Consider the following 23,339-nt stretch of genomic DNA (forward strand, 5'->3'; position numbering starts at 1 on the left):
CTACAAGTAGCAAATCCCACTAATTCAAAATAAATAAATAAGAAGAAACTAAGGTGTTTCCATTTGGGGGTTTTTGTGGCTTTTTCCACATTTCACTGTATTGTATTGTACCATGAACTGTGACCCAAAAACCGACATAAGCACCAAATTGTGATTTTTATGTACTATGACACCCCTGATCCTAACTTTTTGGTATTTGGTATTGTAACTAGAGCTGCAGCAATTGATTATTTTTTAAATCGATTCATCTATTGATTTCTTTCTTGGATTTGATTTGCGATGATTATGTGAATAGGTGAAAAAAAATTTAAAAAAACATGTCTGAAAATGATAGCCAACTTGTCCTTTATTCCAGAACCAGCTGAAACAACAACCACAAAATGTATAAAAGTAAAAGGGGATAGAAAAAATATCTATGTAGAAATAACAAGAATTACAATAGTATAAAAATATATATAAAAAATATCTATAGATATAAACAACAACAAACAAGTCAAATGACATCTACAAATAATATGTGCACTGCATTCTTCAATAAATTTGGATCCAATGTACTAACAACTTAAGATGAAACTAACATAGAACTGAAAAAAAGGCAACTATTTTTAATGTTTGTGTTAAAGGTCCAGAGTTTAAAGGAGTAAGTGATGGTTTCAATGTAGAAAATTGAACATACAGACATTTTCTGCCTTTTTGTTCTCGTCTCTTCTGAGCTACGCTCCATATCGTTTGTGTTGATCATGTGCGTCACAATAAGCGTCCATGTGAAACATAACACTGGAACCAATGTTTAATGGCAGTAAAATCAAGGAAATGAAGCTTTGATTCAAGAAACTTGTAACCAAATTTTTTTTTTTAAATCGATTTGAGTTGATTGATCGATTAATCATTTCAGCTCTAGTTCTGATGCTACACCCCTGGAGGCTGTTATTGCTGAATGGGGTTCATTGTTGTTAATTGTTTAAATAGACATTTCAGGTGAGCCTGTCCAGGTCATTTTAAAATATGTTTATTTGTGGGTATGGCAATAATTGGATTTATTTCTTCCTTTTTTTTTCTTTATCAGAGCACAATTGTGAACCGACCTGCCCTGGGAATCCTACCACCAGGCAACTTTCCAGAAAAACTTATGGAGAGTCTTCTCTCAGTTAGTACCACATCCAAACACAACATTGCCTATGAGACACACAGATTAATGAAAATGCAGGATGTTCAATCAGTTACATTTTTTAAAAAAAATCCCTGTAATAGTAATAATAATAATTCACACATCACACATGCTTTGTAATTATTCATAGTTTAGTAGGTTTATGGGATAAAAGTATTATTATTATTAGTAGTAGTGTTAGTATTAGCATTACTATTAGCATTGTTATTATTATTGCTCATGCATGGTTGTAACCTGTCCTCCTCTTTCCTTTCTCTTTTTTCTGTCACTTCCTCTCAGGTGGCTCCCAGTGGAATGACCCGTGTTCAGACCATGGCCTGTGGTTCCTGCTCCAATGAAAATGCATACAAAGCCATGTTTATCTGGTACAGGGTGAGTATATACACATTCAGATGAAGTCAAAAGTGATAGATGGATAGTGATGGAACTAATATGCAACTGGAAAAAAAAAAGACAAATATTTTAATGTTTGTATGAAAGCTTCAAAGTATAAAGGAGTAAGTGATGGTTCCACTGAAGAAAAGTGAACATGTAGACATTTTCTGCCTTTCTGTCCTTGTGTCTAATGAGCTACGTTCAGTGTTGTTTGTGTTGATTCTGGCGTCATGTGCATCACAAAAAGTGTCCGTCTGAAATGCAACAGTGGAACCAATGTTTAACGGCAGTGAAACAAAGCTTCAATTCAGGAAAATTGTAATCGAATAATTGTATCAATTGATTCGAGGCCATTAATCGATTAATTGTTTCAGCTCTACTCATATACTCTTTATCACCCTGTGTGCCTTTATTTTTCTACTAGTTTGTGGCTGCTTAGTAACTTTACACACTCTGAAAACAGTGGAACTTCCATAGTGCTGTTTCCACAGATGAAGATGCAACATAATCACAAAGAACCTCCATTATGAGTTTTTAACATCCACATTTCTGCATAAAAGCAGCAAATGTGAAAGGGAGGAAATAGACTTTAGGTCGCACAATTGTGTATAGAAAAGAAAAAAACCCTTCAGTCTGCCCCATGGTGCATATTTGGGAAAAACATGAATAGCAGCTAATGACGAGACAACTATTTTTTTATTTATGTCTATCTTTCGTGCCTTTCCTTTAGTGGAGAGAGAACCTGGGAATAAAAATGCAGCAGCTGTCCACTGGCTGGAACTGAACCTGTGGTATCGTAGGTAATGCATTTATCAGACAGGGGTAGTTGTTTGTTTACCTGCTTTAGTAGTTTCAGCTACTTCCTGTAGCCTTGGTCAGAAGCGTCACATGATGTTGCTGTGAGGTGTCTTATAGGCTGCTCAGGAGGATTGGCCAGACAGCAGGGAGGGTTTACGCCCCCTGCTGTTTGACCTTTTCTCCAGGCTACAGGAAGTAGCTGAAACTAGTGAAGAAAGTAAACAAACCACTATCCCTGTCTGATAAATATTTACTTATAATAGTTATATGTGGAAGACAGTCTGAACCTTTACCAGACTTGAACCTGTGGTGTTGTGATGAGGCAGCAGCCTGGGACACCCTGACACACAACTCATTAAACTCTGTTGAATTGTGTTGATTAACTAAAGCTGAAATGATTATTGGAGTTGAATCAATGAAAAAAAAAAAACTGTTCAATTACAATTTTCCTGAATTGAAGCTTCGTTTCCTTAATTTCGCTGCCACTAAACATTGGTTCTACTGCTGTGTTTCACATGGAAACTTACTGTGACGGACATGATACCAGGATCAACACAAAGTTGTGTTAGTTCCATCTTTAGTTGGTATTAAGTTAGTAAGTTGGATACAAATGTGTTGAAGACTGCAGTGCATTGGCACCAGAGGAGGTGGGGGCAGATAGTCTATGATAATGAAACCCTGGTGTGGACTGAAGGCCGAGGGTTTTCAAGTGTGGGCACAGTGTGTTTTGTCATGCCCACGGGCTTAAAAGATATCATTCGCCATACAGAGTGACATACAGTGAGAAGCTGTTTATTTCACTAATAACACACTTTACCTCTGATAAACAACACCTGTCCACCCCTCTGTGTGGAAAAAGAGCAACTTCATATTCATGAGTGCTGCAGTTCGTTAACATAAATTCTTATTTTGGTTTTCAGAAGACAGACTCTTGTAGCAAAGGCTACTTTTCCACTTGATCTGGTGATTGTGATTAAAAATACACACTGATCACATGATCAACTGTGTCAAATGCAGCACTCAGATCCAGCAGGACTAAGACTGTTACTGTACCTGCGTCACTGTTCAGACGGATGTCATTTGTGTGTATTTTACCTGATGCCACCGCACCAGAAACTTGTGGGTTATTTCTTTAGTGCAGGGTTTCACAACCTTTTTTCAACCATGCCCCAATAATGGAATCAGGACCCTACTGCCCCCCCCATGAAACTCAATCCGTGAGCGGGGGGTTATATAGCTCTGTAGATAAAGCTGTGAGAAAGTGAAAGTGAGCTCCCCTCACCTTGTCATTGACTACCTGCTGCCCCCCGAAAACGAATTTGTGACTGGGGTGTGGGGGGGTAATGTGCCGGATGGTATGCACCCCCCCCCCCCCCCCCCCCCCCGGATTGAGGTCTGTGAGCAGGGAGAGAGTATGTGTTGAGTGATTTATAATGTTGTGATGTAGAACAGTAGTCACTAACACACCCTCACAGTGATGTCACTCCCCCTCCCCCATGTGTTCACGCCCTCCCCCTGGGAGAGCGTCCGCACCCCCTCCAGTTGAGAACCACTGTGTACTACAACAACAGTTAAATATTTTTTCCTGTTTTTTTACACTGTGTGAGGTCCTAACAGTGTATTTGATTTTTGTGACAGAACAAGGAGCGAGGCCACAACACACCATCAGCTGAAGACCTCAGTTCCTGCATGGTAAACCAGGTGTGTGAAAGAACACTCACTAATCATCACCTCGCAACACTTTATTTTTTATTTCCACCTGTTAATATGAAATACTCATCCAATCTTCTGTTTTTGTTTGTTTTCCCACTCTTTTCATCTTGTCTTTCTGACCAGGGTCCAGGTTGTCCTGACCTCAGTATTTTATCTTTTATGGGAGGATTCCATGGAAGAACATTGGGTAAGTTCAGAAGTCATATAACATGACTAACTACTAGTCTCTGTATGTTTTAACACTGTAGTGAGAGGAAATAGATGCTTTATGCTAGGTTGGGGCAATATGATAAAATACATTACACATTAAGATTTTTTTTAAATGATCCATTTTTTTTTTTGTTTTTCTTCCATTTCAGAATCTAACTGCATCTAACTATAGAAGTGAATGCATTGTAAGGATCAAATATTGGAAAAACAGAAACATTTTACCCTCAAACAAGAATTTTAGCTGAGAATATAAACAAAACAAACCATAAGCCCAAGATAATTCTCATTTATTGTAATAATTAAAGAGTGCAGGGGTGTCCAACCCATGGCTCTGGGGCCAAATGTGGCCCTTTAGCCTCTCTCTGTGGCTCCCTGTGGCTTTGTCAAAAAACATAAGGAACATTTTGAAATGAACTGATTGAATCAATACTTTTTAACACTATCATAGGTATAGATATATTGTAGCACTGTCCATCTGCAAAAAATGTGCAGGCTATACACAGAATAAAAGAATTTTTTGACACAATATCAACCAAAATGTATGTCACACCACTTTTTTTTGGCCAAAGATACTCAATTCATATTTATAGTTTGCTTAAAAATAAGCCCATATACATGAAAGTGGAGCGTTTTCTCAATAACACAATGACAGTTTGGATTTGGAAATAGCACACCGCTTTACAAATACTAAAAATGTTGAATGTTTTCTTTATTGTAGTTACATAATTTCATAAATGCACCAAACATTGCAGTATTGCAATAGAAAAGCAGAGTTAAACAAACTAATCATGAGTAGTCTACAGCAAAGCAGGAACCTCATGGTCAAATGTAGTTGGGTTTAAATATTTTTTTCACAGCTCCAGACAGAGTTCTATCTTTTTTTCAGTCAAAAATGGCTCTTTAGATCATAAAGCTTGCTGCCCTGCTCTAGAGTGAAATATACAATGTTGAAATTTGATAGAAATATGAAGACACTCATTAAATTGATGGCCATAGAAGCCGATCATCATGTTTCCTTTTCACTGAAATGACACTTTCCTCGGGGTATGTTTTCAGATTCCATGTGTCCTCTTTCCATTTTAATTAGGACGCCTGATGTCTGCCATATGCTAATGGTGGACATTCTAAACTCACAACATATCTCCACTGTCTGATACTGTAACAGGACAGATTTTTGACATTTTGACAGGAATATGTATTCTTTTTTGTGCTTTAAATTGTGACTTTTTGCACCACAGTCACTGTTTGCTGATTTGTTGCATATCAGTGTTTCTTCAGGTCCTTAAAAATAATAGTGTCAGTTTTTTCTTGGCTTACATTTTCTGGAATTACAGAAGCAGAGGCATTAAATTTGATCTGACATGGAACAATTGAAAAACTGTCTGTGTCATTTTACAGTATTCTATAAACTGTTATGTCATTCCACAATCTGAAATTAACACCAATACCAAATGATTTTTCTTTCAAAAAATAAAGATAATTTCAGACTCTCTGCATACGAGATCGGTCTGCATGACCTGCAGGACTTGCAGTCATGATATGACCTGACAAGACCTTCAAGGTCCACTACAGTTCAGCGGCATTTGGCCCTTTTACTGTACACTCCAAATGGTCTTCAGTAAATGTATCTTTATCTTTCTTTTGCCACAATGATAGCATCATGTTCTTTTCTTCCAAGAGGTACTAAAAGGTCTTAAAAGTCATTCAATTTGAACTTCAAAAAAATTGTGCACACAAATATATGAAAGACTGTTCAGGTAATCAGTAAATGACAGAGGCCTTCATTTGCCCAATAGCAATATGTAAATTATGCAGCCACGCATGTTTCTTCTTTTTATTGTTATTTTACACCCCCCACACCCCGAGGAATTCCATCTGCCCAATAGTCTGTCAGAGATTTTTGTCCAACCCATTTCTCAGACGCTATTCACCTGATTCTTTTCAAATTTGACACACATTCTTTACATGTCTTTCTCTCAATTTTTGGCTTTTTATGTTATTTTTGAAAAGTGTGTGAAAACATTGAAAGTTAAGACTCTAAATTAATCCCTGGGTAGGCAGGATAATGGTGAGCAGCAAAGTGTTGTGTGACCGGTCTAATTGGAAAGTAAAAATAAAATCACAAAACATGTTTTTTTTTCCATTAGTGTATAATTACTACTGTTACTGTCATGTGTCAAATAACTTATTTAACTTATTATTCATATTTCAAAGCCTGCATTTATTCACTACTTTTTTCTGGGATGTTGTTTCTATTAGTGATTTGTGAGTGTTGTCGGGGATTTGAGGCAAGGAAGTGTGTACAGTGTTGGTGCTGAATCATTATTGCAACATTTTTGACTTAAAACTAACACAAAGCTTTTACCATTTTAAGGTTGTTTGGCAACAACACACTCCAAAGCAATCCACAAAGTGGACGTACCATCACTTGACTGGCCCATCGCCCCATTTCCCAAACTAAAGTACCCACTGGAGGAGTTCGCCAGAGAGAATGCACAGGAAGAGGCTCGATGTCTGGAAGAGGTAGGTTCTGTTCATGAAATACAGCAATTTATCATTAATGCATTATTCTGTTCATTGAGTAGGAGTACAGTAATAACCTGAATTAGATAATTAACTTGTCTGTATGTATACTTTTACAATATCAGGCAAAAATAATAAGACTTTCTTTTAATAATTTGTTTGTATGACTTTATGATTATAGAATAGAATACTTTACATTTGATAATCCTATTCTAATTGTACAATAGCGTAATCAAAAATAATTCAGTGTGTATTTGTGTTACTTTTCAGCATCTATCCAATTGCTTGTTTTATAATGCAGGATTATCCCTCAAAGACCCAAAAGCACCTACAGATCTAAAATGTTTAAGTGCTTTTGATCCACTAATTCTATACTATTCAATACAGTGAAATAATTCAGGTAAAATGCAGTTTCTCAGCTTTTTGGCAGCATCCATGGTGTCTGTTGTAAACATGGAAACACCGTCATCAACACTCATTCACCAGTAAAACCCATGGAGTTTGACAAATGACAGTGATTGCAAATACTCATTTTTGTGTTCAGTTAATGATATATTTTACCGAAAAGATTATGTTTTCTTTAATTTTCTGTTTTGATATAATGACTTTTGAATTTACTCTGAGCTTTTATTAACATGGTCAGTGAATTAAATATTGGAAATACCTGATTTTCACAGAAAAAATGCAAAAGATAATACAATAAATAGTAATTGAATTATGTGGTAATGGTTAAAAAATTGAAAGAAATTAATTTGGAAGTCACCACAAAAATAATTCTGGGTCTTTATGGGCTCAGGGTTTAACTGCCATGGTAAGTTAGGCTGGACAACTTACCTCTTAATGTTTGAGGCAGTGGGAGCGCACTGTAAGAACGCAATCGACCGACCATTACTGACCAGTCGTCACCAGAAGATCTGGGTGCATGGATTCAAAAAATCTTGTGAAAAGCAATCTACATGAATAGTTAAAATGTAAAAAAATGGTACTTCTTGAGTAAAAAAAAGGAATATACAATGAAAAAAGATTTTAATAGTAAAAACAGTAAAAAAAAAAACAAAAAAAAAAAAAACACACATCCCACCTCTTTCCCATTCTGTCAGGTCACACATTCACACCTAGTTAAGGTGCAGAGGACAGTGAGAGGTAAGTACAGTAGTTATGGCACATTTTAGATTGTCATTATTGCACAGTGTGGGTTGGTACACATGGCTGATTGTTATAATTGCACATTTTACATATAGAGAGGGTAATATGTTACAAATATTATGGTCCATTGTGCACAAACTACTACTACTCAACCAAATCAGAACTTAATTGACATGCACAAAGTATTTACACCTCCTGCGAAGAGTCAAATCTGCTGGAAATATGAATGAAGAATAAGTTCATTGTAATCTCTGATATTTTATCACTCCATAGATTTGTAATTATGTTTCAATGTCATTCGATAATGTACAGTGTATGACACACATCAAAATGATGTGGAATGTTAATTTTAGGTGAGATCAATTAAAATGACATCTAGGTTAAATTACAGAATAGTCAGTAAGAGTGTGTGTGTGTGTGTTTGTGTGTGTGTGTGTGTGTGTGTGTGTGTATGTGTGTGTGTGTGTGTGTGTGTGTGTATCCACCTGCCTGTCTTATAAAACACATGTGCATGTTTTACCAGGCTGAAGATCAGATAGTCAAATGGAGGCACAAGGGGAAACCTGTGGCAGGGATTGTGATTGAACCCATTCAGGCTGAAGGCGGGGACAACCACGCCTCACCAGAGTTCTTCAAGAGCCTCCGCAACATTGCACGCAAGGTGACGATTATCATTATAACCATATTTTATACTGGAGGTACTAAAGCTGTCACAGTACAGGCTTCATGCACAGTAGAGGCCTGATGAATACGACAAATACATCTGTCTGTCTGACTAGAGCTGCAGTTGGCGATTATTCTTCTCATCAATTAATCTTTTGATAATTTTATTCGACTTGATTTAAGGATTTTTTAAATAGGCAAAAAACAGTAAAAAGACAAAATGACAAACAACAGAAGTGTTCCAGAGTCCATGCAGTGACTCCCATCACAGAATCATGCCTGGTTTAGAATCAGTGCTACATGAGGCTCCAAAGATCATGACCTTGTCTCTTGCACACAAAGATTTCTCCAGCTTCTCAAAATTTGATTATAGTTTTTTTATATTCATGTTTTGTGGATGATGAAATATTCATTTATTATCTAAGACTATTACACAATTTGTAGACATAGTTTTTGTTTGTCAGGAGAAGAATAAAACATAAGTTGTCCTCCTGGATACTCTTATATAGAGCTGCAGCTATTGATTATTTTTGTAATTGATTGATCTATTGATTATTTTTATCGATTTGATTCAATTAATTATTTGAAAAAAAGAGTAAGGATGTGGAAGAAGGTATGTCTGAAAATAACAAACATGTCCTTTATTCCAGAACCAGCTGAAATGTCAACCACAAAAAGTATAACAGTAAAATGATATATAAAAAATATCTATATAGAAATAACAACAATAACAACAGTCTAAAAGTATATAGAAAAATATCTATAGATATAAACAACAACAAACAAGTCAAATGACATCTACAAACAATATGTGCACTGCAGTCTTGAACACTTTTGGGTCCAACTTACTAACAATTTAAGATGAAACTAACACACAATTTAAAAAATAAAGACAAATATTTTTAATGTTTGGGTGAAAGTTTAAAGGAGTAAGTGATGGTTCCAGTGTAGAAAAGTGAACATGTAGAAATTTTCTGCCTTTTTGTCCTCGTCTCTTCTGAGCTACGTTCCATGTTGTTTGTGTTGATCCTGGCGTCATGTGCATCACAATAAGCGTCCGTGTGAAACACAACAGTGGAACCAATGTTTAGCAGCAGTGGAATTAAGGAAACAAAGCTCTGATTCAGGAAAATTGCAACTGAATAGTTTTATTAATCGATTCAAGCTCTAAAACAGATTCACCACAGCCGTTCAGGCAAGTGTAGCAATACTTCAATCCAGTGGGTGGCAGTAAATCACTGCTTCTGAAGTCACTAATGCTTTACACCAAGTAAACACAGACAAGAGAAAGAAATCATTGTGGTAAAAGTACAATAAATGTAACTAGTATTCTAGCATCACTAAGTTAAGTTACTGGTTTACAGATAGATCCATTTTATGGTGAATGTAATCCTGATAATCTGACAACAAACAGTCGTGTAGGTAATCATCCTTTGCAGTGTGTTGTATCACTGCTCATGTCCACATAACAAGGAAATATGCACTGAATCTGCCAGTAGCCAAAGATTCCCCTTTTTCTCTCTCCTTCAGTGCATTAATGCTATATCTATCTTCATCACTTTCCCATGTCTTCATCTGCCAATATTTTATCTTTGCAGCATGGCTGTGCTTTCCATGTAGATGAAGTCCAGACTGGTGGAGGATGTACAGGAAAGTTTTGGGCCCATGAGCACTGGGGCATGGATGACCCTGGTGACATCGTCTCTTTCAGCAAGAAGCTCCTGACTGGTGGCTTTTACCACAAAAATGAATTACAAGCTGATCAGGTTTGTCACGTTACAGTCCAGTTCCTACGATAACACTGCTCCACTACAACACTAGTAGCAACATGAGCTTTGAGACTTCAGTTCCCCAGCATAGTGTCTTTATTCTTCAGTTTTACCCTGTGTATAAGCAGTTAGCACATACCAATGGCTAAAATTTTCCAGAAAATATTTCAGAAACTCACATTGGAGTACCTTCTACCAGTGTGCTCTGATCACATTCACAGTTAATGGGAAATTTAAGGTAAAAAGGTGAAGCAGTGTGTCGCAACTTTTAGTTTTTGTTCATTAAACTGGTAACAGGAATGGCTTTTCCATTGGACGTCTGTGCAAAACTTTACCGATATTTACTAAATGTCGAAAAAACAGAAGTGCGTAATGTTGGTGTTTACATTAAAGGGGTCATATTTAGCTAAACCCAGTTTTATTAGTCTATGGTTCATTTATTTGTGTATTTGGACCCTAATAGTTCAAAAAGTTTGAAGTTGAACCCTCCAGGTGCTGCAAAGCTATCTTTATATTCAGTCTGGCAAAAATCAAGTGGATTTCTACAACCCGTTTTAATTCCTGCTTATTTTATTACATCTATAATTAGTTATGTCATGACATTTGCACATGTAAGGTCCAGACTTGTGACGAACATTTCTCCGAGTACAACATAATTGTTTGTCAGCAGCAGCGATTGTAGTCCATACTGAAAATATGTCCAAACTTTGAGCTGATTACTTAAAATGTTCAGTTGTTGGTTGAACGGGACAAAGCAGCACAGTCAACAACCTGGAGGGGGCGGGGCCTGAAGTGGCTCATGTGCATTTAAAGGGCCAGCGCTCAAACCAACCTTTCTGGTGTCATTACTCAGAAATAGGGTTGAAGATGGACCTGTGGAGTTGAATTAATGAAGAATTCAGACCCAACCATAGCATTTACAGTTTATGTAGACCCAGGGAAATGTTAAAAAATGCATAATTCCATTTAAAAAAGCAAAATATCACTCCTTTAAGTCACAAATACGATGATTTGTTTATTTGTTATCGTGAGATGACACGAGAAGTCATTTGATAAACATGGTGACAAACATAAATATCAGGTTGATTTACAGATATATTCATTGTTATTATATATCACCCCTCTGTCCCGTAACAAATTAAAAAATGATTCAGTTTCCCTGTGTGTCCACACATACCACACCATGTGTCTTTTAAAACTCTTCTTCTTCACTTGTTGTAACATCTGCCAACATCCGTGTTTTTTATTCACATGATTCTTGTTGCAGAAAAAGGTCTTTCCATCAACCAGATGGAGGATGTTGAGAGTTTTCATTTGTTGTAGCATGAAATTTGTTTCCTCTTTACTCCAGAAGTGAGTCTTTGACGACTTTTTGCAGCTACTTGCCATGTTTGTTTACCTTTTTCCTTTGGCTCATGTCGCTGCTTAATGTCCATTTATATAGATTTTTTTTTTTTTTTTTCACATGCGCAGATGTAAAAGAACGAAAGAAATCAGATTGACCTGTATACATGCATGAAGACATCAGAGTATTGGAGAGAAATCTAGGTGTGTTAATCCGATTTCTCATAAGCAGATAACTGCCATTATCGGACAAAGCCTATCAGATTATCCTGTTTACATGATCACTTGAATAATCTGATAACTGCAGAAACTGGAAACTGGATAATGGATAGTATTGGTGTGCATGTAAACTGGCTCACTGATTCACCAATAAAACCAGTGGAGTTTGATAAATGACAGTGCTTAGTCAGAATTTAGTCTGATACGTGTAGGATGTTTGAGTTACTCATGGGATCTGACATAGGAATTTAGGGTAGGTTGGAAAGGCTGGATTGGTAGGATGGGATAAGGGGGCGGGAGATTATAAATTAAACTTCATCCTGCTCCTTTGCGAATGTTTTCCTTTCTTTTTATATAAATCTTTTTGTTGTTTGGTTTTAATGTTATATTAAAAAAAATAAACAAAAAAACAGTGGATGGAGACAATTAGTTTATGTTCAGTTATTGATATCTTTGCTGAAAAAGTCAGGTTTTCTTCAGTTTTCTTTGTTTCTGATATAATAACCCTCAACTTTACTCTGAGCTTTTATGAACATCTACATGATCAGAGAATTAAATATTTATTTATTTTTAATTTAGCCTGTATTTAATCAGGAAGTCCCTTGAAATGGAATCTCTTTTTCGAGGGAGACCTGACCAAGAGGCACATCAGTACAATACAAATGAACTAACAGAGTAAATTAAATATAGGATAATTCAACATTTTCACTGAAAAAATTATAAATACTGATAATAGTATTACAATAGATGGCAATAAATCACTTAAGAAAGGTTTAAATAGAGGAAAAATTAATTTGGGAACTGCCACAAAAGTAGCACTGGGTCTTTATGGGTTAATGACAGTAAAAGAGCAACAGTTATCTAACACAGTAGTACCACCTCAGTGATAACCAGTTTAGGTGTTTGTGACATTCTGCTAAACAACATCAAATTGTTCACTGTTTCTCTAATTTACATGAAAGTTAAAAAGGGGATACACATAAATACGTGGTCTATGTGTTGTACTGTGACTCTTCTCCTTTTGACATAGTTTACAGACATAAAAATACACAATAATGTTTCCAAAACTTGTAATCCAGGACACATGTACTGTCAGGTTTCCATAAGTTGAGTGTTATTTTACTGTTATGTCACCCTTTTACATTTTTTCTTCCCTTTTAATATACAGCCATACCGTATCTTTAACACATGGATGGGTGACCCGTCAAAGAACTTGTTCCTCACTGAGGTCCTTAATGTGATCAGAACAGAAAACCTTCTAGAGGAGGTCACCCGCTCAGGAAAAGCCCTGCTAAATGGCCTTTATGAGCTGCAGGTACGTGTTTTTGCTTGTGTGTTTGTGTGCATTGTATTCTTTATTTGACACAGTTGCTATGGAAATGTAACTTCATGAATATGGTCCCCAGACTCAATACCCCGGCATACTGAGCCGAGCTCGAGGACAAGGAACCTTCTGTGCCATCGACGTCTGTGATGATGCAACACGTACCAGCATCATACTCAAGGCCAGAAACAAAGGTACATGTACTAGACGTCATAGTCTTAGGTCTCCATAAACCAAAGGAAACTGTAGGACAACTTGTGCACCGTTGCCCATAAAGTTGGAATAAATCATTCTTACCTCTTCTCAGGAAAGGATTGTGACAATGTGATTTATTCTTGACAGATGAAGTGTAACTGGGACTCAGTATGTAATCAGTACACCTGATCATAGGTGATTATTGATGTGTAGAAATAGGAATAAAAAGAGGAATGCATCTGAAAACAAAACTGTTATTCTAACTCACCTGCATTTTATAAGAGGTGAGAATATCCCAGTACAGTATAGTGTAGCATGGCATAGTACAGTATAGTCTAGTATAGTACAGCATAGTACAGAATAGTCTAGTGTAGCATAGCATAGTACAGTATAGTCTAGTATACAATAGAATAGAATAGAATAGAATAGTATAGTACAGTATAATATAGTATTGAATAGCATAGTACAGTATAGTCTAGTATACAGTAGAATAGAATAGAATAGAATAGAATAGTATAGTACAGTATAATATAGTATGGCATAGTATAGCATAGAATAGAATAGCATAGTATAGTATAATATAGTGTAGCATAGTATAGTATAGAATAGCATTGTATAGATTACCATACAGGGTGGGGAAGCAAAATTTACAATATTTTGAGGCAGGGATTGAAAGACAGTGTATGACCAATTAGTTTATTGAAAGTCATGAGAATTTATTTGCCACAAGAAAATTGACATCATAGAAAATGTTTTTATTCTATGTGTCCTCCTTCTTTCTCAATAACTGCCTTCACACGCTTCCTGAAACTTGTGCAAGTGTTCCTCAAATATTGGGGTGACAACTTCTCCCATTCTTCTTTAATAGTATCTTCCAGACTTTCTCGTAATAGTTTTGCTCATAGTCATTCTCTTCTTTCCATTATAAACAGTCTTTATGGACACTCCAACTATTTTTGAAATCTCCTTTGGTGTGACGAGTCCATTCAGCAAATCACACACTCTTTGACGTTTGCTTTCCTGATTACTCATATAGGCAAAAGTTTCTGAAAAGGTATGGATAATAGTGTTAGGTATGATTATGACATCAATATATGTTTGGTTTCAAAACAATTGACGTAGTGCCTGCTGAGAAAAAACAACTAAATGTTCATTGTAAATTTTGCTTCCCCACCCTGTAGTATAGAATACCATCGTATAGTATGATATAGTATAGCATAGTATAGTATGAATAATATAGCATAGTATAGAATTGCATAGTATAGTATATATAGTATAGATGACTTTATTTATGCTAAGTATAGTATAGAATAGTATATAACAACTTCTGTAAAGCCCTGTGAGGCAACTTTGTTGTGATATTGGGCTCTATAAATAAAATTGAATTGAATAGTATAGTATAATATAGTATAGTATAGCATAGTACAGAATAGAATAGTATAGTACAGAATAGCATAGTATAGAATAGAATAGTATAGTATAGTATAACATAGTATAGCATAGAAAAGTATAGAATAGCATAGCATAGTATGGAATAACATCGTTTAGTATAGTATAGCATAGCATAGTATAGTATATATAGTAGAGATAACTTTATTTATCCCACAATGGGCAATTCAGTTTAACAGTCTCCAAGCTGCGGTTCAAGAAGTGAATGATAATACAATGTACAATATAAACAACAAAGACATCAACCATTTCAGACATCATACATACTGTCAGTGTGAACAGCTTAATGGGGTCATTCATAGGGTCTTATGTCCAGCCCTTCCTGCCAAAACGTACTATTAATTCTCAGACGTTTTCATGATTTTCAGTATCATGAGGTGAACACTGGTAGTGGAAGTGGGCAGACATTATAGTCCACACATTAGATATGTTCTTAAAATTGTGTTTGTTATTAACAGGTGTTGTTCTGGGAGGCTGTGGAGACCGATCAATCCGTTTCCGTCCAGCCCTGGTATTCAAGGAGTACCACGTTCACCTCTTTCTCAACATCTTCAATGATGTGTTGGCTCAGCACAAATAAACCCTGACTCAGGAGGAATAAGATGACAAGATCTCAAAACCATGTTAATCCAGACTGGACAGGGACGGTCACGACGGTCGTTTTGTTAACAAAAATCGGGTAATTATACAGAAACAGTATCCCATATAACCGTGAATGTTTGCAAATCTTCTTCTTAGCCAGAAATAACAATGAATTTTAACACTACGAATGATCTTTTTTTCTCCGGAGTCATGTTCTTGTATGCAGAGTATTGAGTCAACAGACTAACATCAGATTTAACAGACTGATGTAAAATCTGGAACCATGCATGCGACACCTTCAAACTGCCAGTATCAGTAATAAAGAAGTACATTAACATCTAAAGCACACTAGTTTGTATTGGAGAAACAAGTTAGCCACTTGTGTTCTAAAATCAGACATCTTTTCTTTTTTTGTGTTTTTCACATTAATATTTTTTAACTTATATCCTGCCAATGAATCTTTTTCAGATCAGCAGCAAATTTTACTAGCCAAAACATTATTCACATAGATTTTTTTTCCATCTTTCTGCTGCAAATAAAAATGCATTTTACTAATCAGAATATAGCATGTTGAAACACAAACAACGCAAAACCAGTCAACAGGGCAGATGGTCTGGGTCATTTCCTTACAAACTGCAGCTATATAATTAAATTCTACTAATAAATAGTTGTTTGTGACATTAATCTTCAATCCAAAATGTCCTGCCACTCCTTGTTTTATTAATAATTAGCACCAGGTAATAGTCACCTCATGCTGCTTAATTCTTCTAGTCAATTACTAGAAACAGTATGTAGAGATACCTGCAGTATCATGTTGAGGTGAATATGTTGTGCATTTAATTTGGTGTTTTGCAATATTTACATCATGAATTCTATGTTAATGTTCTAATGTACAGTTGACTGTTTTGTATCAAAAACTATTGAGTGGTTTCTAGAATAAGTAAATATTTAATTTATTTTTTTATTTAATTTTCTACATCTCCCTAAACATCTGTGCTATTAAATTAACCTAATATTTGTTTTACTGTTTCTATAACGTTAGTTATACACGTTAAAGTCTATTATTTACAATGCTCTGTATTCCTTGGTTTTCCAACCATTAAAATTGCTGTTGGTGCACACAACATTAAATCTTTTATTATCTAATTAATTTTATATGTCTGAATTTCACAGGGTTCAGAGAGTTGGTTCCTTTTAACCACTAGTACAAGTAAATGCACAAAAGAAAGAGCCTTAACACAGCCTAGATCCTAAATAACATTGGTAATAGTACCCTTTGTAGGTGTCTTTTGGACACTTAATTTTAGTGTTCAGTATCCATCCCACATACAGTATCTGTCCCACCATCTGACTGTGGGACTGAGTCAGACAAAAGCGAGGACTTTAGTCAAAGATGACTCTGCGAACATGCAATAAATCAGAGGGTCCCAGCCTGGATGTCAGTTCAGTCCATGTCCATTAAAAATGTTCTTGTAATGATTCTTATGTTGCCCTCACTATGTCTTATAATATGTTGTAACCCAGAAAAATGTGAATCTTAAATGGACCATGAAAATATAGATTTAGTGCCTGCATGTTTCTGAAATGTCCTTTTTTTGTTGTTGTTTGTTTAGCTTTGCCTCTTCTAAAATGAATAGGACCTCTTTGAAGTCTTTACAAAGTCCTTGTCTTATTGTACTTGGTTATGATTTAATATTGGACCCGTCGCATTTATGACAGAAAAGACCAAAAGATTCAGTTAATTAAACATGGGAAGAGGCTCATCAGCCCTGCACTAAATTAAGATGTTTTTCCTCTTTTCTTGATTCAACCTGTGCTTATACTTCAACAATTTAACTGCTCTTGTTCTCCTTATTACAGTAGCAGGTATCTAATACCCAATCAGGATCCGACATGTTCCCAAATTGTAGATGATTGGCTTCAGGTACAGGTCTGTAAAGACTCGCTAACCAAGGTAGTACAAGCATGTACGTGAAATCTTGTACAGCTCTCAGTTTTATACCAGGAGTTTTATTGTCTAATTTCCCTGCATCTTGATGTGCTGTTTCTGTAGAATGTTTCAGAACTACGTCAGTGTCTGAATGTTCCTGGACAATTTTTGAGCTACTGTTTGGAATGTGTAACAGTTCATTTCAAGTGCTACCACAATAATTTATTGTTTATTTGCTAAAATCTAATATGAATAAATTATGAAAATATTAACATATTTTTCATTCTTATTACAGAAATTATATCCAGTCACTTTAATGTAGAGTATTCGTTCTTGATAGTAATGCACTGTCAATTTGTCTTATATGAATTTCTTAGACGTAACAAATACTTTAATGAACTCCTCAGAAGAAAAGTGTAGATCTTGTTGTTAAATAATATGATGATGATGATGATGATGATAATGGTGCCTGTTTCCTTGTTGTCAGTCTGTATTACAGAGAGATCTTAATATCCTTGATGGGATGACCTTATTTGAACCTTTTTGACATTTACCAATTGCATTGGTTATCTGAAGTTGATGATTACTGACTTTATTTTAGATATCTCTGTTGCTGTCTATAAATGACCCTGTCCTATGTTGTGTGATTAATAAACCATGGGAAATTTTTGTGCAATGTATCAGAGTTTTATGTATTGAATATGAAAGATTTCATTACATAAGGTATCCATATTTTTCTTCTTCTGTTCCTTATTTAAATACATTTCTCTATCATCATTTATGCCAATTTAGCACTTTTGTTGCTAGATTTAGAAACTTCTCAGACTACCCTAACAACTTTTTTTTTTTTTTTTAAATAGTCCCACTGGACAACAGACTGTTACCTACCAAAAAGTGATTAGGGGGAAATACATTGTCAGTAGGAGGGTTTTCAACAGACCTTTTCCATTATCACTGACATAAATTCATGGGTATTTGCACATTCTGATGGTTTGACCCAGACCAGGGGTCTGCGGTCTCCACTGGCTTCCTGTGGCTTTCTCAGCTATAATATAACAATGAATAATAAGAATATGGTAAGGAATATTTATATAAATGATTAACAATTAGTTTTAAACATTGTGCTGTTGTCAGAATAAAGTCATTCTTTGATTGTCCATTTGTAAAATTGTGCAGCCTACACAGAATGAAAACATTTTTGAGACAGTTTTATCACACAGAAGGTATGTCACATGCTTCAGTGGGGACGTACCAAATCAGTTCACATTTGTTTGCAGTAAGTTTGTTCCTAGCAAGCAAGGCGAGGCAGGTTTATTTATATACAGTAGTAGCACATTTCATGTACAAAACAATTCAAAGTGCTTTACATAAAACATGAAAAGCATTACAGTGGGGTGCAGAGGAAGCAATAAAAAGTATAGGCATGAAAAGAAAAAAAAACATTAAAACTTTAAGCTTAAAAGAAACAGTGCAGATCTGAACTTCTGAATAAGAGCTCTGTTCAAATGCAGCTGAGACCAGGTGGGTCTTTAAACTGGATTTGACTAAACTGAGTGTTTCAGCTCATCTGAGGCGTTCTGGGAGTTTATTCCAGAGATGTTGAGCATAGAAGCTGAATCCAGCTTCTCCGTGTCTGGTTCTGACACTGGGAACTGACAACAGACCAGATCCAGATGACCTGATGGGTCTGGTGGGTTCATACTGGGTCAGGAGGTCACTGATGTATTTTGGTCCTAAACCATTCAGAGCTTTATAGACCAGCAACAGAACTTTAAAGTCTATCCTCTGACTGACAGGCAGCCGGTGGAAGGACCCCAGAGTAGGGCATCTCAAAAATCACTTTTCTCTTCAGATCACGGTGTTATTTAAACCAGTTAATCTCCAACATGATAATAGCCCCCCCCCAAAAAAAATTTCAGCAAAAGAGACTCAGTCAGGTACCACATGTGACACAGTATGGATGTCTTTACTTGGTGTGCTATGAGGTACTATCAAAATCAATAAGGCAATAAAGAATATGAACCATTACATATTGAAGTTTGAATAGAATACAAGTAAAACGGTATGATATCAGTAAAAACAATACAGTGAATAGTAATTGCTCAGTATGCAGATCATCAAAATACAAATTAGAAAAAGAACATCATACATTACACATTTATCATACATTAAACACAACAGAAAATGAAAATATGGGTACAATTCATTGGTTTTATTGAAGAAAAACGATGATTTTACTTGATTTTGGCCTAAAATTGCCATAAATTACCCTCAAACTACTTAAAAATGACATAAAACAACCCCAAATGATGCCAACAGTTCTAGGGACCTGTAATAAATCCATAGCAATGGTCAGTACCCAGATAGCAAAATTGTTATGGCTTAAATCTGGCCCAAAACTGGCATGCCATTTGGCAAAGTTCTGGGTGGATGTATGGCCCAAAATAGGCAGGCCAAAATCAAACCAGAAGGAAGCCAAAATTCACCCAAAACTAATTGCGGACTTCCAACATAAAGCCATAATTGTCCCAGAGAAGCCCCAAATCCCCATAATCCAGCCAAAAAGTAGCCAAAACTGACCCAAAGAGAGGCCAAAAGAGGCCAAAATTCACCCAAAATTTGTGTTGATCATGCTTTTAAAATGAAGTGGGGTTTTCCTCTGGGTAGAAATTCCCGCTCTTTGCGCAGTGTTTTGGCTTTACAGAAATATGCCAAAACACAACCAAAACACAGCCATATATGGAATAAGATGTTGCCGCTCTTTAGTCAATATTCTGGTTTGCCATAAACATGCTATACCATCCCTGTACTTGATCCCGCTGTTTGCCCAGTCTTTTGGTTAACCAGACATATGTCATAACTCAGCCATATACTGCTGGTGCCTCCATATTTGTTATGGATAACTTTAATCATATCACAGTTAAGCCTAAAGGTTTTCATAATGCCAAAAGAAAGCCAAAAATGCCAAATGTATGCCATAAGACTGCCAAAATATTTGCTATCTGGGTACGCACTTTAATATCCATTAAGCATGGTAATGCATTTAAAAACAGCTTCTTTTTTTTTTTGGTGTTTTTTTGATGGGCCCTTCATACTTTGCGGTGGGGGGGTCAAACATTGACAGATTTTGCTGATTTTTTTTTTTTTTTTTTTTTGGTGGGGGGGCGGGGCTGTTTTCATGTTGGAGATTAACTGGTTTAAATAACATCGTGATCTGAAGAGAAAAGTGGTTTTTGAGACGCCCTGCCCCAGAGTTGGACTATTGTGGTCCACTGTTCTGGTCTTAGTGAGGACTAACTGCAGCACTGAGGTCAAGTTAGCAGCGGGTTGGATATAGGGACTATCAATAAATTAGTGCTCTAAACGTTTTTCTTCAATAGCTTCTCAGTCATGTGACCCAGAGACTCCAAACCAGTCTCAAATTATTATAATGAAGAGGACCTTTAGAAAACACTACTTAATATTTCTCTCCTGTCTATATTTCTTTTTACATTTTTGTAAAAAAAATATGAATAATATTCATAAAAAATATTAATATAGACTGGAGAGAAATATTAAAGGTGGGGTCTGAGATCTTGGAAAAATGGTTCGAGCAAGCTACATTTTAAAAATACTCCGTTCAAAAGGCCAAACCCCTTTCTTCAGACGTCCCTCCAAAGCCACGCCTCCAGAGTGGTGGCACGTGCAATGCTTGTTCCCAAGGGTTCACGAGCACTGCACAGCATCAATACACCAGCTAAGGCTCTGTTCTGCTCCATAGCCGGGTTGGGCTCTGACGCCGTCTACGGTCTGGCCCGGTCCGGCTGAACTGTCTACAACACCGGCTGGGGCTCCGTCCCCTGCTTCGCTCCCATACACCTCAGGCTCCTCCCCTGACTACGGCCCCGGCTGAGGCTCCAGCTCATGTATCCATGCATAGCTCATTCAGTTTCCTCTAACACCCCCAGTCTTCCAGAACAGCCCCAGTTCAGACCCATGTGACTAATGTTACATTTCCTAGTGATTTATGTTAGTGACAAAACAGTTTGCTGGTGAACTTTATATCCTAATATAACTAATAAAGCCAGGTTTGGGCTTCGCTTCCTGTACAAGGCTCCAGCCTCTGGGAACGCGCAGAGGGGGGAAGGGGGGAGGGGTGAATGGCAGTTGAGTTTGATAGACATATCACCGTCCAATCATTTCGAGTGGGCGCTCAAAATGATTGGATGGTGTTTTTTCAGTCCTGTCTGTTCCACAGGTGACTGATTTTTTTTTTTTTAAATTTTTGTGTTAGAGCATTTAATTACCTCCGCCAAGGAGGTTGTGTTTTTGCCAGGGTTTGTTTGTTTGTTTGTCTGTTTGTTTGTTTGTCTGTCCGTTAGTGTGCAACATAACTCAAAAAGTTATGGACAGATTTTGATGAAATTTTCAGGGTTTGTTGGAAATGGGATAAGGAAGAAATTTTTAAATTTTGGTGGTGATCGGGGGTGGGGGTGGGGGGGGCACTGATCAGCCTTGGCGGAGGTCTGCGCTCTCCAAGTGCTTCTAGTTAATTAGTTGTAATTGGGGTGTGAAGGGGATTTTAAGGAATATAATAAAAAAAATGCTCCAGACAAACATCTCAGACCCCACCTTTAAGTGGTGTTTCCTGAAGGTCCTCTTTATTATAATAATTTGAGACTGGTTTGGAGTCTCTGGGTCACATGACTGAGAAGCTATTGAAGAAAAACATTTAGAGCAGTAATTTATTGATAGTCCCTAATACGGCGATGGCTTTTGAATGTCTGTGGAATATCCAACCCGCTGCTAACTTGACCTTGGTAACAGCAGTAGGCTCTGGATGAGCTGCAATTGTCTAATGCACAGGTGTCAAACATGCGGCCCGGGGGCCAAATCTGGCCCGCCAAAGGGTCCAGTCCAGCCCTTGGGATGAATTTGTGAAATGCAAAAATCACACTAAGATGTTAACAATCCTTTTAGTTCAGGTTCCACATTCAGACCAATTCAATCTCCAGTGGGTCAGAACCAGTAAAATACTATCATAATAACATAAAAATAATGACAACTCCAAATGTTTCTCTTTGTAAATGTAAATATTTTCATGTATTTACACTAAAACAAAGTCTAATTTTGCAAAAAATGCAAATAACCTGAACAAATATGAACAACCTGAAATGTCTTAAGAGAAGTAAGTACAATTTTAACAATATTCCACCTGTTATTAAATGTTTTGTGTATTTGTAGATCCACTGTGATCTGTAAGTTATAATGTACATGTGGAAATGATAAACTGAGACAGAATATTGTTAAAATTACACTTATTTTTTTCAGTTTGTTTATGTTATTCTTTTGAAAGGATAGTTTGTAGATGTAAAGATTTTCATAATGTAAATTTACTTTTTTTGCTCTAAAACAAATAGAAAAGTTTGGAGTTGACATTATTTCTATATTATTATGTTATTATTTTACTGATCCGTCACACTGCAGATGAAATTTAGCTGCATCTGGCCCCTCAACTAAAACGAGTTTGACACCTCTGGTCTAATGGATTTTTTTAACACTATAAATATAAATACTTGTAGGTTTTTTTCTATTACACAATGAATTATACTTTGTGTTGTGGAAATGGGAACTGTGTTCATTATTGTACACATTCAACAGCTGTAGGAGGCTAACAGCGCGCGCTCCCGTGGACAGCAGCTCCTTTCTGACAGTCGGTCACAGTTCGGTTCATCACCGGGAGAAACACTCACGGAATGATGGAGACGCTCGAGCAAACCGTACGTTTCGCATGACAACGTGGCGGTTAACAGCCAATAAGAATGTGTCACAAAAAGGTGGGCTTCATGTCCTATTTTTCATTGGATAGATTCTCGTGCTGTGTATCAGTGATTGGTTCCCTTCAGTGCAGAGCCCGCCTCCTTCAGGATGTTATTTAAAGTGACAGAATGC

General features: G+C 36.5%; 1 protein-coding gene across 2 annotated transcripts in view; it reads left to right on the top strand.

Annotated features, from left to right (window-relative positions):
• Positions 1 to 18,088, top strand: part of abat (4-aminobutyrate aminotransferase) — a 39,203-nt gene extending 21,115 nt beyond the window's left edge. For both annotated transcript variants that reach the window (XM_030141057.1, XM_030141058.1), the window contains exons 7-16: positions 1,067 to 1,147; positions 1,448 to 1,540; positions 3,980 to 4,042; positions 4,178 to 4,241; positions 6,639 to 6,787; positions 8,457 to 8,594; positions 10,195 to 10,362; positions 13,097 to 13,243; positions 13,335 to 13,446; positions 15,355 to 18,088. In XM_030141057.1, coding sequence (XP_029996917.1) covers positions 1,067 to 1,147; positions 1,448 to 1,540; positions 3,980 to 4,042; positions 4,178 to 4,241; positions 6,639 to 6,787; positions 8,457 to 8,594; positions 10,195 to 10,362; positions 13,097 to 13,243; positions 13,335 to 13,446; positions 15,355 to 15,476 — 1,137 coding nt within the window. In that variant the 3' untranslated portion in view covers positions 15,477 to 18,088. The remainder of the gene's footprint in view (positions 1 to 1,066; positions 1,148 to 1,447; positions 1,541 to 3,979; positions 4,043 to 4,177; positions 4,242 to 6,638; positions 6,788 to 8,456; positions 8,595 to 10,194; positions 10,363 to 13,096; positions 13,244 to 13,334; positions 13,447 to 15,354) is intronic.
• Positions 18,089 to 23,339: the final 5,251 nt, after the last annotated feature.

This window comes from Sphaeramia orbicularis, chromosome 8 (assembly GCF_902148855.1).
Source record: "Sphaeramia orbicularis chromosome 8, fSphaOr1.1, whole genome shotgun sequence".
Taxonomy (NCBI): Eukaryota; Metazoa; Chordata; class Actinopteri; order Kurtiformes; family Apogonidae; genus Sphaeramia; species Sphaeramia orbicularis.